The sequence below is a fragment of the Parasteatoda tepidariorum genome, chromosome 9 (assembly GCF_982258835.1).
Source record: "Parasteatoda tepidariorum strain Cologne lab strain chromosome 9, Ptep-v5.0, whole genome shotgun sequence".
NCBI lineage: Eukaryota > Metazoa > Arthropoda > Arachnida > Araneae > Theridiidae > Parasteatoda > Parasteatoda tepidariorum.
This window is the reverse complement of record NC_141763.1, coordinates 103,729,648-103,745,389: the sequence shown is the minus strand read 5'-3', so window position 1 is coordinate 103,745,389 and position 15,742 is coordinate 103,729,648. Positions and strand designations below refer to the sequence as shown.

Here is a 15,742-nt window from a genome sequence, read left to right as displayed (position 1 = left end):
AATCATTATTTTGTAACTCATTACAGGAATCTCCTCATTGTTATGATGTTACGGTTGGCTGATTATTAACTTGATGACGTCATATATGTTAAAAAGGAGGTATAGTTGATATGTCGGTTTATGGCGAAAATGTTTTTTAATTTGTTTATGGAAAGTTTTTAGGACTTCTATTTCGTCCAGCTTAACTCCTTTTTTTTTATTATTTTTGAATGTTTAAAAAATCGGGTTTATTTTGAAAAGATGTTGAAAACTGAGAAACCTACTCCTCGCCCTGAGAAGAGTCGTTTAGAGATTAAAAGCAAGGTGAGTTTAATGCAATTATTATTTTTTAATTAAATGGCTTCGGAAGATATCAGCCACCCTTTTCGCACCAAACATTATGTACTAAAATAATTTTTGGTACGAATCAGATCTTGCTCTTGTTTGGTTAGAAGTTGTGTTATGCCACATGACACCTGTCACTTTCCGTCTATTTGTTTGAAACAAATGTCATAATTGCGTTATCAATCTATGTAAAAGTAATTTTATGTGTAGTGTTTGCTGTCCCTTTTGTTCTACCAATATATTTTATTGCTTGTCTTGAATAAATATAAAATGCCCTTTTTGTTAAAAGTAGCTCGGAAAATCCAGTTTGTTTTTGTTAAGTTTCGACTCTCCATTTACGTATATTTACTGTTTAATAATCATATTGTTTCCTGACAAATATTTCATTTGATATTTATATATGTTATTATATTGATTAATGTCAACAATGTTCACAAGTTATTCTGTTTCCCTCATGAATGTCAAAATTATTAAAAATAAAACATTTTTGTCGAAAAGGTTTCCATTTGGTTTAATTTTCAAAAGTTTTGAACTACAATTTCATTAGTAGAAAAAAATGTGTGTTAATGCATTCTATATCAAGCTATTTTTAAAGATATTTATATATTATATTTCTATTGCTTTTATTGTAAGTTTTTAATGTAGGTAGCACACTAAAATTCGCAATTTTAAATGTAGTTTGAACTGTTTTTTCAATCACTGTATACCAATCATGCTGACATCTTAGGAAGACTGCTTACTTAGGAGGCAAGTAAGAGCCGTACCAGAGGAAGATTCCTATTCTTTTGCATTAGCTTGTGCCTCTACCCGTTTTAATGCTAAGGAATTTGTCACCTGTATGCTTCCTTTTTACTGCTAGACTCCTAAGCTTAGATAATTTTCATGTCTTCAGCTTTGGTTTTTGACAGCTTAAACTGTTTTTTTAATTAACATCAAGAAGTTTACTTTGGGAATTTAAAACAAAAATATACTTCGTAAATTGATCAAGTTTATGCCTATAAAATGCTATTTTATTACTTTAAAAATTTAATTAGAAATTTATTTTCAAGGTTTTTCGAAATTTATGTATAGTTATGCAATCCACACTTTCAATGAAATCCTATTTCATAAACTCAAAAAGAAATGGCCTACATTGGAATAAATTGACATTTTTTTTGCAACAAGTCACGTAAAAGGTGCTGTTGATGGGATAGGAGATACCCTAAAGAGATTTATGATGGCAGGAAAATGGGAGTCTTTACCAGACGATGCTAAATCATTTGCTGTATGTGCAAAATTCATATGCCAGTGTTTTCAATACAGCGCAAGAACGCGAGAATCGTGCATATTTTTTTATATTCTCGCATTAAAAAATGATTACCGCGAGAAATTCGCTCATTCTATAAACCAATTTCAAAATTCGTGAATTTCTCGCACTTTGAAACACATTTCTCATTTGCGTCATTTAGAATAAAATCCGTTTCACTTTTCTTCCTGGATCTTTTATTATTTTCAACATCTGCCCCATTATCTAGCTTCCCTATTTACTAGTATTGTTCAGAACCTTTAAGAACAACAGAACACCATCCTTCCGAACCACGGAACCTCTTTCAGAGCGCATTTCTCTGCAACCACGTGTTTACCGTAGGTAAGGTTTCTTCATGTAAGACGTTCAAATTTTTTGCTCGTTAATGTAAGATGGACAAATACCTTGTGAAGCCAATATCTTCTACTCCGAAATGGACAAATGAAAATTAAACAAATGTGAATAGAAACAATCAAAACGAAACAAATACGCATTTGAGCAACCTTATGAGAATAGCTGATGAGAAAGTAGATGTAGAACATTTTCCATATGATGATGCAGCAAAAATATTCAATGCTTTAAAGATTAGAAGATGTTAAAAATGCATTATAATTAAAGAAATGATTTTTTTTTTCAAGTCTCTTTGTGTTTTTTTTTTTTTTTTTTTAATTTTTGAAATCTCACTTAACTTTTTGAAATCTCACTTAACTTTTTGAGAAAGGGTGAGAAATTCTCACCCATTTTTTTTCTGAGATGAAAACACTGTATGCAATAGGGTGTAAGTAATCCATTATCGAAAAGAAGATATTAAAAGGTTAAGGTAAGGGTAAAGGTAAGATTAAATATACGACAAATCCATTGTGTAAGAATTCAAAGGAAGTACCTAATTTCATATGCATCTGTATCCACTCAAAAAGGAGAAAAATTTATTGAATAGGAAGAGATACCAGTATGAATGAATATACAGAAGTTCCAAGTTCTTCCTCTGTTGATGTTGCAATAGGTAGTTTTGCAAGTGTAAAAGTTAAAGGAAAAAATAGGGTAGTTAATTTTGTTGTTCAAATAACTGAAATTGAAATAGAAACAGACAATGTGCGTGCTGTTTTTTTAACATGGCCTAGTGGAATAAAGCCTTTTCAAATATAACTACAACCGGGGGTCTGACCAGGCCAAATTTACCACCGTTTAGCTGTACCTTCACAAATTCAACTTTAGAAAAAAGAGTAGTTTCACAAAAAAAAAATTTTTTAATTTTATTTTTGTATTAAATTTTATTGTAGTATAGAAATGATAAATCCATATTTTTATGTTGATTTTTTAATATGATTTTTATGTCTAAATTTTCACAAAATAGGTACCTCTCAGAAAAACCTAGACAGACCCCTGACAACTATGTAACATGGGTTCACATGTCAGATATTATAGCAGTGCTGCCAACTCCAACTTTAAGCAACCGAAGTGTCACTTTTGACATTGATTAGGGGTCTGTCTAGGTTTTTTTGAGAGGTATACCTATTTTGTTAAAATTTAGAAATAATTTGTGAAAATTAAGTATTATGTTAAAAAATCAACTCATAGATATGGTGAAATAAAAAAATATTTTCTAAAATTGTTACTACAAATAAAAATCATTTATGAGTAGTAAATTTCTATATATTTTTTCTCATATATTCAAAAAAATGTTTGCTGTTCCAGTGTTTTCATCTCAGAAAAAAAATGGGGGAGAATTTCTCACCCTTTCTCAAAAACAGGGTAAGATTTCAAAAAGTTAAGTGAGACTTCAAAAATTAAAAAAAAAAAAAAAAAACACCAAGAGACTTGAAAAAAAAAATCATTTCTTTAATCATAATGCATTTTTAATATCTTCTAATTTTTAAAGCATTGAATATTTTTGCAGCATCATCAAATGGAAAATGTTCTACATCTACTTTTTCATCAGCTATTCTCATTAGGTTGCTCAAATGCGTATTTGTTTCGTTTTGATCGTTTCTACCCACATTTGTTTCATTTTCATTTGTCCGTTTCGGAGTAGAAGATATTGGCTTTACAAGGTATTTGTCCCTCTTACATTAGCGAGCAAAAAATTTGAACATCTTACATGAAGAAACCTTACCTACGGTAAACACGTGGTTGCAGAGAAATGCGTTCTGAAAGAGGTTCCGTTGTTCGGAAGGATGGTGTTCAGTTGTTCTTAAAGGTTCTGAACAATACTGGTAAATAGGGAAGCTAGATAATGGGGCAGATTTTGAAAATAATAAAAGATCCAGGAAGAAAAGTGAAACAGATTTTATTCTAAATGGTGCAAATGAGAAATTTTTTTCAAAATGCGAGAAATTCGCGAATTTTGAAATAGGTTTATAGAATGCGCAAATTTCTCGCGGTTATCATTTTTTAATGCGAGAATATAAAAAAATATGCGAGATTCTCGCGCTGTAGTGAAAACACTGTGTTCTAAAAGTTTGAGCTTAAAAATTTAAAAATCCATAAAAAATCGTTGTCCATAGTTAAATCTTAACTTGAATTCAATAAAAACATGCATTTAACAGTACTAGCACTAAAAGCTATTTTCATAATAACATTTTCGACTAGCTGATACAGAAAAAGATCTCGTAGGGAAAATTTTTTTCATAAAAAGAATAAAGGTCTGATAGAATTAATTTACCATAATGTTTGAATTTCGACTTCCTGTAAAGTTTATAAAGGGAGAGCCTCATTGTTTCATTTTAAGAAACTCAGCTAAAATAAAGCTCGCTTTGATAGGCGTAAGCAACTGGTTAGGCTTAACATACCGCACTCTCTGACTAAACATGTGCTACCTATTCGTATGAGACAGCAAGCAGAAGAGCTCCTCTTTTCCGTAGATTGCTACGAGAGCGGGGCTTGCATGGTACTAGCGCTTTTTCTTCCACCTCCATTAAGGAAGGAGCGGCTGATGCTCCTTTTCTCCCACTGCATTTCGGCATCGCGGCATGCTTTCCGTCAGGCATGGGGAGGAAAAGTGTTCTTACAAAACATTTTTTATCATATATTTACTTTAAAATTATTGTAATTGTGGTATGTCATTGCTCACTGTTTTACATTAATACTTGCAACGTATTATTATTAAACATTTAATCATTTTACTGTTTAAAATGTAAAAATATTATTACGCATTTGAGGAATAGTTAAAAAAAACTTTGTTCCTTGAGATATTGTTTCAACAGGTAATTCAGTTTTGAAAATTTCAGTTTGGTATTGCTGGCGTTATTTATACCAGTTTCAGGCGTTATTTATATCAGTATAACATGTTTTAAGTGTGAAATCAGTTTTTCCTGAGTTATCATGCAGTGAAATTGGGTCATATTGCAGAAAAACCTTTTTTTTTTTTCGCGAGTAAAATCGATTTTTCTTTGATTCTATTCTTATATGCATAAGGGGTTCTTTTTCGTGGTCTTAATTTAGTTAATTATAAATATATATTAAACATTATAAATAACAATATTTTACACAAATATTTGTAACATTGCTGAAAATTTAATATCTTATCAAAAGATTATAGAAATCTTGGAAAAGAGCATAAATCGTTGTAATGTCATATTTTTGTAGACAGGTCTCTTGAGTCTGAGTTATTAGTGAAGGGATTTAAGTCATAGCCGATGGAAGAAAATATAGGAAATTTAATTTGATATTAACTCTTTGGCTGAATTATTTTATTTTCATCTTTTTCATCTATCAACTTATGAAAAATACCAGTCACTTCAATCAGAGCTCATTCTAGGCAGGGTAAACAGGGCGCAGCACCCTGTTGCCCTTTTAGTCAAAAGAATCCACCCTGTTGCCCCTGATGTAATAGACTCTAAACCCTTTCTTTCCTCGACCCTTCTTTATTTTTTCTCCAAACTGTACAATGGATTCCTTAAATTTTCAACTCTTTTTATTTAGTTTGTCATTGCTGTCAATACATAGAAAAAGGGAAAATATAGGAAAGGAAAAATAGCCACCACACCCCCTTGTTGCACTTGTCTTAGAAAGTTTGCAATTGCTTCCACTATCATTAAATCATAATTATTATTAATCAATTTAGTTATTAAATCATAACTACAGACACTTAAAAACATACATTTATTATTTTATTAATATATGCAAGCATTTTAAATAAATTACTAAGTTAATTAGGTCAATAAATCGATATATATGTTAATTTATTAATAAAAATTAGTAAATATGATTGTTTTGCTACTGTTAGTAAAGTAAAAAAAATTTCTTTCACTAAATGACAATGTTCTTTCATAGAACGTGAAAAGTTCATAGAAAGAAATTATTGCCCTTTAAGAATAATAATGCCCTTTCTTTAAACATTTGCACCCTGCCCTTTTTTCTGCCTAGAATGAGCTCTGCTTCAATAAATAATAAATCTTCTCTTCACTCATCAGTCATTTATTTATTTATTATTTTTATTATTATTGATAATAATAGTGAAATAAAACAGCTAGTTAAATGAGGATAATTTTGCCCTAGCTCCCAGCTAATTTGAAAGATCCTCTCTTTTTAAGAAAGCAAGATCATTTCGATTAAAAATTATGTTAGCAAATAAATTCTTTTTATTTTATAAATTTTTAAGATTTCTTAAAAAAATTATAAACTATAATAATGCTTTGATATTTTATTTCAATTTGATTTAATTTACTTAAAACTGACTAAAAAGGTAGTAAGAAAACGGCAGACGAACAAAAAAGTACCTAAACTTGGAATAGACGTTTGAAGGAGGTAGGTGGGAAAGGCAAAGAAACTTTTCTCCCCTTAGCTTAAAAAGGTGAGACCTCCCCTAGTGACTAATAGAATCAGACACATCCCCCTGTAACTTGATCTTCTGTCTTAACTGAGGAGATTCCTTATCCTATTCTTAAGCTGAAAGTGTCACATGCCCGCCAGCGAAACCCCAAGATCAGATGTGACAACTGCTGTCACAGCCCCCTGGAAAAGGTTAACTATTTGTCAAATTTGTAAGATGTCCTCTGCTACAGTGCATTATTTCAACTTGATAATGTGTTTTAAATTTTTAAAGTCTTATAATAATTTATTTTACCTTGAAATACGATAATTTAAAAATAAAAATTACAAATAATGTTTAGGATGGTTCAAATCAACAGAATTTAGAGTAAATAACAGTGCATGTAAAAAATGTGGGATTTTATTTAGTCCCCTCTGTTACAAGCACTTTAAATTAACTTGCAGTTTGATTATGATGCTCTTGTTTTATGCCAATTAATTAAACATTGCACCTTAAAGTAGTATATTCTTGCACAATATTTTGTTTTCAGATATATTTAATATATTTTTTAGAATAAAATACTTGTGTGTTTTCCCCTCTGTTACGCTTGGAATTCAACTATTATAACTTATTTGAATTGGATATCTTTTCCTTTATGCTAAGCAAATAAATAATAAAACCTTTTATTTTAGTATCGGAAATGTCATGATTATTAAATGCTTAAAATTTTAATAATCCCAAGTTGTTATTTTCGGATTTAATTTTACGTTAATTATAAATTACTTGTTTTTCTCTGCAGTGTTCATATATTGATGATTATTAGGTGTATTAAACGTCATGTTTTAAAAATTTGGTGAGAAAGAAATGCCAAGTAAACATTATTTTATTCTATTAACATTCACTTCAAGAAGTGAATGACAATAGATATTAGAAAAATATAGAAATGAAAAGTTGAAAAAATCAATGCAACAAAATTTTTTTAATAATGTATTGTTTACAAATACACTTAGAAACCGAGAAAAATCAAATTTTTATACCATCACCTCTTGAAATAGGATTGTACAGTGCGCAATAAAAATTACTGAATAAATAATAACACACCACCCGGTATAACTTTTGATCTAATGATTGGGTCTTCACATATTGTTGTACTCAATCTTAAGTGTTTCAGGGGTGACCACAAATATGCTAATTAGTGCAGATAATATTTTAAGTTACGATATAGGACACAAAAACATATTTTCTGAATGAACATATAATTTTTTGATTCAAATTTCTGGCCCCCAAAATATAGGGGGAATCTGGCCCATAATGGCCCCATTACTTAAGATCAGCATAGAGGCTCAAAGCTTAAACTTTTTAATGTTAATTTTACTTTTTGCATATTTTGCCATACCTCAAGAACTTTTTAAATGAATTGAAAAATTTTGCACGCAATTATAAAATTCGCTTATCCAAAGATAATTCCATGCAAAAATAAATTTTATTAAATATTTTTTATTACTTTATTTAATAATTTTATTCACTGTTTTTGTAAGAGTTTGTCATTTTCTTTTGCCATTAGAAATTAAAAAAAGAAAGAAACTTTATTTAATAATAGTTAATAAAAACTTTGAATTATGAGGTAAACAATTTTCTACACTTCAAAGCATGTTATTTTATAAGGAAAGATGCAAAATTAAAATTAAAAATTTGAATACAAATTGAATTTTAAAAATTGTAATTAAACTTAGTTGTTCTGTGGAGAAGAGTGTCTGTTATTTCCTGAAAATTATTTTCCATTCAGCTAAAGCCACCTGCAGTGTTTTATTGGCACTTTTTGTTCTTGACACGTTAATTACACAAAAGGTAAGGGGCACATACAAAATGTTATGTAGAATAATACAGTAGGGAACCGATTATCCGGAACGATTGGGACCATCGCTATTCCGGATAACTGATTTTTCCGGTTTTCTGATTCGCTACAAAAAGCCGTTTTTTTTTTTATATTGTTAAACCCAACTAAAAAAAAATAATTTGGAAATAATCTTAAAAAGAAGAAAAAACGATGAAGTAATACTCTAATGATTATTTCCAAAATGATTGTAAGGTAAACATCTTTCAAAAAAGAAAGAAAAATCCTAAAATCTTATGAGGAAAAAAACATTTTTTAATAAAAAATGCGGGAAAATTTATCGAATTTCGTTCCGGTTTTTTGGTTTTCCGGTTTTCTGATTTCCGGATAACGGGTTCTGTACTGTATATACAAATTATTTTAAGAATATTGTTTAAGGATGCAAAAGTTCAATTGAGAAAATGACCCATGACCTTTTCATAATATGTTCAATACATTGCTGTTAATTTTTTTTTAATTCTTAATTTTCAAATTAAATGAGCAAAAAATAGAAAATTAAAAATAAATTTCCAAATTTAATTTTCTACTTTTTGCTATTTGGCATAAACATTTTAATGTAGTACGGAACAGAAATACTAAACAAATGATGGATTATTTATTGGATTATTACTGGTTAAAAGGAAACTTTTAATTCTCCTTCAATTGCTTTCAAAACGGAACATCAAATCATTTCTTAGTTCAGAAGTAAATTGTCTTTGATTGTTTAATAATTTGTCTTCCTTCTTCTTTGTAGCTAGATGCTGAGTTTAGACGTTTTGTGTTGGATCGATCTCAACTTTCAACGTTTGAAGATTTTTCAAATTTGGTTGAAAAATTCCACAAGCTTCACGAAATACCATTCACTATATGCTACACTGATCCAATCCATGGAGATCTTTTACCCATCAATAATGATGATAATTTAGCTCGAGCCATTAACTCTGCTTGGCCTCTTCTTAGATTAATCATCCAAAAAAAGGGTAAATGTTTCTTCTATAAAAAAGGGTAATTGTTCCTTCTTTAAAAATGTAATAACAGATGCCACTGAAATCAGTCTTGAGGCCTCCAATAAATATTTATTTTCAAATTAAATTTTTATTTACAAATTTAACTTTTTCTTTAAGAATGTAATTATTATTTTCTGTTAAAATAAAGAAATTAATGCTATTTATGAAAACATTGTTTTTAATAATTATTGCAAAATGATCAAGTAAGGATCTCACACCATAATGAAAGAATATGATAGATCGATTTTCAACATCTTGTCTAAACAAAATAGTCTTAAATCTGAATCTGCTTGAGTTTGTATTCCCCCCCCCCCAACACTTTGAGATAGTGGGCAAAGTTAAACTAAGATTATTTTCTTAAAGTATCAAATTTATAGACGTATGACAAAGTATTAATGATGATGAAGTGTAAATTAAGTAGAAATATGCATAGCTCCAAGAAAAAATTAGTAGTGTATTTTAGCAATAGGTGAAAAAATGTTTTTTTCTTTTTCTTTTTTTTCTCCCTTTTTTTTAATACTGTAAAAAATATAATGAAATGAAGGAAAAAGTTATCTTTCTTTACTTTAATATGTTTACCATTCTCATAAAAAGTCTGATATAAATTTCTGAAAAAAATATTCAAAATAGCGCTACTCTGTGTTAATGGGTCGAAAAACAAGTTCAGTCTTAAAAAATGTTTTTGGAGTGTCACCCATGAACACAATTAATGGATTTTTTAATTTTTTAACCATTTTCTGTTAGTTGAGTATAAGCTTTTATATAGTTTTCCCAATTTGCTCACCTCTTCATTGTTTCAAAACGCAAACAAATCATGACAAGATAACTCTGGATTATGTAGTAAGGGAGTCAAGGCCAGGATTATCTCTCAACCCCATGGCAGAATCGCAGCGACATGGTGCCATTGTCACAAAACGTTACATAGTTCTTGCAAAAAGATTTTTCTGTTGGGAAGTAAAATTTTTTGGTTTGCTTTTCTGCAGAAATTTGCACATAAAATTTGAATCACGCATTTTAATAATCACTTTTTGAAGCCCTCAATTTACACCAATATCGTAAATCCATTTTGAATGTATTTTTGTCAGTTATTGACATTGATTTCCACACATGGCTTTTAGATTTCCAAATATATTTCAGGCAATGATTCTATTGATTTTTTTGTGTGGCAGTTATTGCTATTGATGTCCACATTGTTTTTAAAACCCATTATTTGTTTACGATATTATTTATTACAACAATCAAATTTTGAAATGTAACAGACATTTGAGTAACCCCTTCTAAAGAGTCTCGATTGGCATGATTTCGTTGTAGATCTGTTTTTCGGTGATTACTGCTACCGATTTCATGATTTTTCTTTTTTTAATGTGATGATTTATAAAATGTGATAAAGGAAATAATTGGCGTTCTCCCCTCCCCAATAAAATGCGAGAATATCCCCTATAATATTAGAATAAAAAAATTATTTCATATTCACTTAAAATAATTAGATTGTTTTGTTGTAAACACATTTTTGTTCCCTTAATGTTATTATTGAAAATGCATACATCTTTGTTATTATTGAAAACATCTTGCAGAAAGATATTACTGCTAGAGAGTTTAGTCGCAGAAAGACCGAAAAAATTCTGCCACGGGGCTCATCATACCAGTGACAGAATTTCTCCTGAAAAGTTTCTTATATGCTATACCTACCTAATGTTCTTCATTTAATTCTATAATTGTATTTGTTTTATTTTATGAGACTAAATTATTCAGCTATTTAATATTCTCTTTCTCACTTGGTTGTATTATATTATTAACCAACAAACCTAATTTATTATCCAATAGTATTTAATACGGAAGACAATTTTGCTTTTGTTTCTTTATTTAGTAAAAATGAGAATCTGTCATTTTCATATTTTTTGTGCTGAAAAATTTCTTTTATCATTTTCTAAAAGCTATGTATTTAAATATGTTTTGTTATTACTGAGGACTGTGTCATGAAAGAATTTTTTTTGAAGGGAGGGGACTTCAATGGTCCTGATCCTGAAAACGGCAGGTATCCAAATGCAAGGCTTTTTTTTACCTTAATTGTGAAAATGTTATTATAATTTATATTTTTAGAAATACATAAGTATTCTACGCTATTTATCTCTCATAGTAAAAAAATCATAAAATATCTAAAGAAAATATTAATAGTTATTAATGGGTTACATTCAAACCCACGTGTTAGATTTTTCCCTACATAGTATCCATATGAAATCCAATAATTTTCATATGATTAAGTATTAATGTGCTTTAAATTTTAGAGAAATATATTTTTCCCTTAATTTCTTAACTAATTAGTGAAGGTATAATTTGACCTAAAATAAAATTTAAATATTCCATAAAAACTTTAGTTTAAGTTTTAAGAAGACATAACAAAAAAGTTATACAATAAAAATTATTGCTTTAAAATATTTTGAAACCTATATTGTGCTACATTTGACAAATTATAATGTATTTCTTGTTTTAAAAAAAATGAAATGTCATAGGAATAATTTATTAATATCCAATTATTTTTAGAGGATACTGCTCATTAAGTATAAACGTAAAGACGTTCATATTTGTTTGTAAATGTACAGATTATTTAAATTATTTTTATAATGGTGCAGATAATTAGTAGTTGAGGAAGTTTGAATTTGTTTTTATTTTTTGTGATTTTATAAAATTCTTAATGTCTAGCCATTTTCAAATTTATTAAAATGTTTTATTTCTTCAGGAGAGAGCTGTGAAGAGTTGAATGGATACGGAAGAACAAGTAAAAAGAAAAAATTTCTGGGTCAATACTTATTGCCATCTGTGGTGCCTAAAAACCGTCCTCATATTTCGATCAGCCTTCCCGAAGATTTCAGGCAAGTGTCTTCAATCATTGATGTCGACGTAGTTCCAGAGACGTGTCGTAGGGTAAGACTTGTGAAACATGGCTCTGATAAGCCATTGGGTTTTTACATCAGGGATGGTACGAGTGTGAGAGTCACGCCCCATGGGTTAGAAAAAGTACCTGGGATATTTATCTCCCGATTGGTGCCTGGAGGTCTCGCAGAGAGCACTGGTCTCTTAGCTGTTAATGATGAAGTTTTAGAAGTAAATGGAATTGAGGTAGCTGGAAAAACTTTAGACCAAGTAACTGATATGATGGTAGCTAATTCTTCAAATTTAATTATCACGATCCGGCCTGCAAATCAATCAAATGTTGGTTTCCCTCGGCGTGGTTCTGTAGGTCATTCTTCGCAAATGTCGCATGGCTCTCAACATTCCAATCAATCTCTACCTAGTGATGATGATCACTATGAAGAGGATGAGATCAGGGACCATACTCAATCTATGTGTCAGGACACGCCGGAGAAACCTGCAGCATCTGAAGATGATGGTGTCGTCACTCTTTGATGTGTCGATATTTTTTAAAACAAAATTCAAAAATCATTTTTATGAATTATTAGAGCTTAGTGGAAGAACATGAAAAGTGACATTTTGAGTTTTCAGTATTTTTCATTCATTTTATTGAGAAAAGTCCTTTCATTTTCCTGATATTTTATTGCTATAACAAATTTAATATTTTTTGAAATTATGAAAATTTATTTAGTCTCATTCATCATTTAATTTAAAAACAATTTAGTTTGATACTTCATTCAAATAATTGTGAAAGTAATAAGTTGATTGAACACATATTAATTTACTTTTCTCATAAGTGTTAAGATGTATATTTTTCATTTCAAAATTATTAACTCTTTTTTTTAAAATCTTTTGATGAAAAAAGTATTAATTTAAAATACAAATTTTAACAAAATATGTGATTTTTATATTGGAAATGAGAAAACATTTTCATAAAATTGTTCACATTTGTTTTTTCACTTTTGAATATGTATTATGATTATATTGAATTAAGAATTCTGTAATCAATACAGTTTTATCACGTAGCAATTTACTAACTTATATCTATAATATGATTTTACTTTTGTTTTCCTTTTTTGTTTAATTTGTAATACATCATTATTAATTCAGCATAAACAATGTTTTTGTTTAATTCACATTTCTAATTAATTTTTTTAAAATATCTTATTACTTTTTTATTTTTTTATTAATTATTGATAAAAAAATGTGTCTATTATGCCACACCTTTATATTATTCGTGCGGAAAAATCTCAAGATCTTCAATTTTGGCAGTTTGCCATGTCTAGTGCATTTTGAAAGCATATTGACTGTCATTTATATTTAGAGTTAAAGAATAAATCATGGTCTAATGAACATTTGTTTATTATGCAATGTATAACTGTGCAACTATAATATTGCAGCTATCAATTAAAGGAGAAGTTTCATAAATATATTTTTAATGTTTTCTTGCATTTTCTGACTTTGTCGAAGTTACTAAAATGTCACATAGCTTGTTATTCCACTCTAAACTCTTCCATTGTCATTGAAAAGCCTGAAGTGGAATTCCAATGTATATGTATTCCAATGTATAATTTATAATGCTGACCTTCTCAAAGTTATTAAAATATTATTTCATTCTAAATCTTTTTAATTGAGGTTAAAGAGCTTAGAATGATGTTACCTTGCTGAATTGACAGTTCAAAGTTGACTTTCTCAAAATGTCACTTAACATTTTATTCCACTCTATGCTCTTCATGGAGGTTAGTTGCAATTCCTTTTACTACTAGCAGTGGATTATGAAATTGGTGTATTCGTTTTTTAAATTCATAAGTGTTTTGTGATAATTCATCACTTTTTACCTGATGATCTGTGAATGTTTTTATAATGTGTGAAAATGTGTTTTGAATGGTAGTGTTGATCCCTGCTCTTACAGAAATTGCATTTGGGTCATTCCATGTCAAATCATCAGAATTTTTCAAAAATGGCAACCCGCCATCTCACGTTTTAATAAAAATTTGTACACTTAAAGAATTTTTGAAGCTGATCTCAAAAATACCAATGATAACATCATTTTGCATTAATAAATGGGTTCAAAAGTTATAGGTATTTATATTTTTGTGAAAATTGCTTGTTTGCCGCCATTTTGATTCACACAATTTTTTTTTATGAATTTCCATGCATTAAAAGTATTTCTAAATAGGTGATTTTTATGGATTGATTGTAACTAAAGTTGTATAAAATTATGGGAAAAACAAAGTAAGGTAATAAATTATGAAATAAACTCAATTTTTTTGTGTCCTTTTTTAAGGGAGAGAGAAAAAAAGAAAAATCTGAAATTCGTTCATCATTTTCGTTAGACATAGAATCCTATACCTTTGGTCAATGAAAGATTAACCATTCCTTTTCTGAAAGAATAGAGTGCTATACCAAATAATAAAAAAGTATCCATTAAAAAATTTTTTTCGATCAGTGTCCACTCCTATCTTCACTAAGAGAAGAAGAAAAAAAGGAGGTGAAATTCAGAATTTATAAAACATATTACCAAGAGAAAATCACTACATCCTTTGTTTTCAGTTCTAACATTTTATTTGATTCTTAAAATGTAATTGAATACCTTATGAATATTTATTCTTAATTTTATCCCTTTATTTCTCTCAGTGATTTTATGGTAATTAGTTTCTCCTCACTTAACTCAAGAAACTCACTTAAAACACTGTTAAATAAAAAGATTTTACATCACGAATTGTCTTCTGTTGGTAATTTGTTTTTATTTTATCTCATAGTCTGTGTATTTTCTGTAATTCTTTTATTGTAATTATGTTTGCCCAATTTTGTTTTTACGTAACTTCTGTCTCTCCAACCCCCCCAACAAGGTCAACTCATTTTTCTTATCTGCAGATACTAGATTGTTTGTAAATCTTTTTTTTTCTTCAGTTCAACAGAATTTCCTTTCTTTTCCTTCAGAACAACAGAATTGAATAACATTTTTCAAATTTTTAAAAATATTAATTTGGTATTCTAAAGGAGTTTTTTTTCTTGAAACCCAAGTATTGTGCAGCATTCGATTCCTTTTTAGAAGATTTTAGAATTTCTTCTGGGTGTATAGAACTTGTTTAATTTAAAAGCAATTTAGAAAATAACTATATTCCTCACATATGTGGAGCAACTTTTACATCAGTATTACAATGTATCAAAATGTTGTTAAATATTTTTTTTATACTTTAAAATGAAGCAAAAAGCTATCATTGGACCCACGATTGTTACACTTGACACACAGTTGTGTTATACGTAAAGCACCATGAATCTACTTAGTTTCCACTCTGTATGTTACGCATGCTGAACTTATCAATAAAATTTTTTTTTTTAAAAACTTGTTATACCATATTCTTGATTTATAGGGTGCAAAATTAAATTTTTATGTCTTTAGCCATAGAAATTGTGATGAAATAGGGGGAACTGTTCGCAAAGGCTTGTTTTGTAAGCACGCTTGCTAAGACCATTACAGAATCATCAAATGCAAACATGTTGTATGAATGCTGTAATGATTATGCTCCGGAAAAAATCCGGATTTTTGTATTTTTTGCGAACCGCGATCCGGAAGTTTCCGGAAATCC

The 15,742-nt window shown here is 29.1% G+C and overlaps 1 protein-coding gene across 1 annotated transcript; it reads left to right on the top strand.

Moving 5' to 3' along the window:
• Positions 1 to 55: 55 nt before the first annotated feature.
• Positions 56 to 15,498, top strand: par-6 (partitioning defective protein 6). Its single transcript, XM_016074847.5, has 3 exons — positions 56 to 303; positions 8,987 to 9,212; positions 11,977 to 15,498. The coding sequence occupies exons 1-3, from the start codon at positions 241 to 243 to the stop codon at positions 12,642 to 12,644; spliced, it is 957 nt and encodes a 318-aa protein (XP_015930333.1). The 5' UTR covers positions 56 to 240; the 3' UTR covers positions 12,645 to 15,498.
• Positions 15,499 to 15,742: the final 244 nt, after the last annotated feature.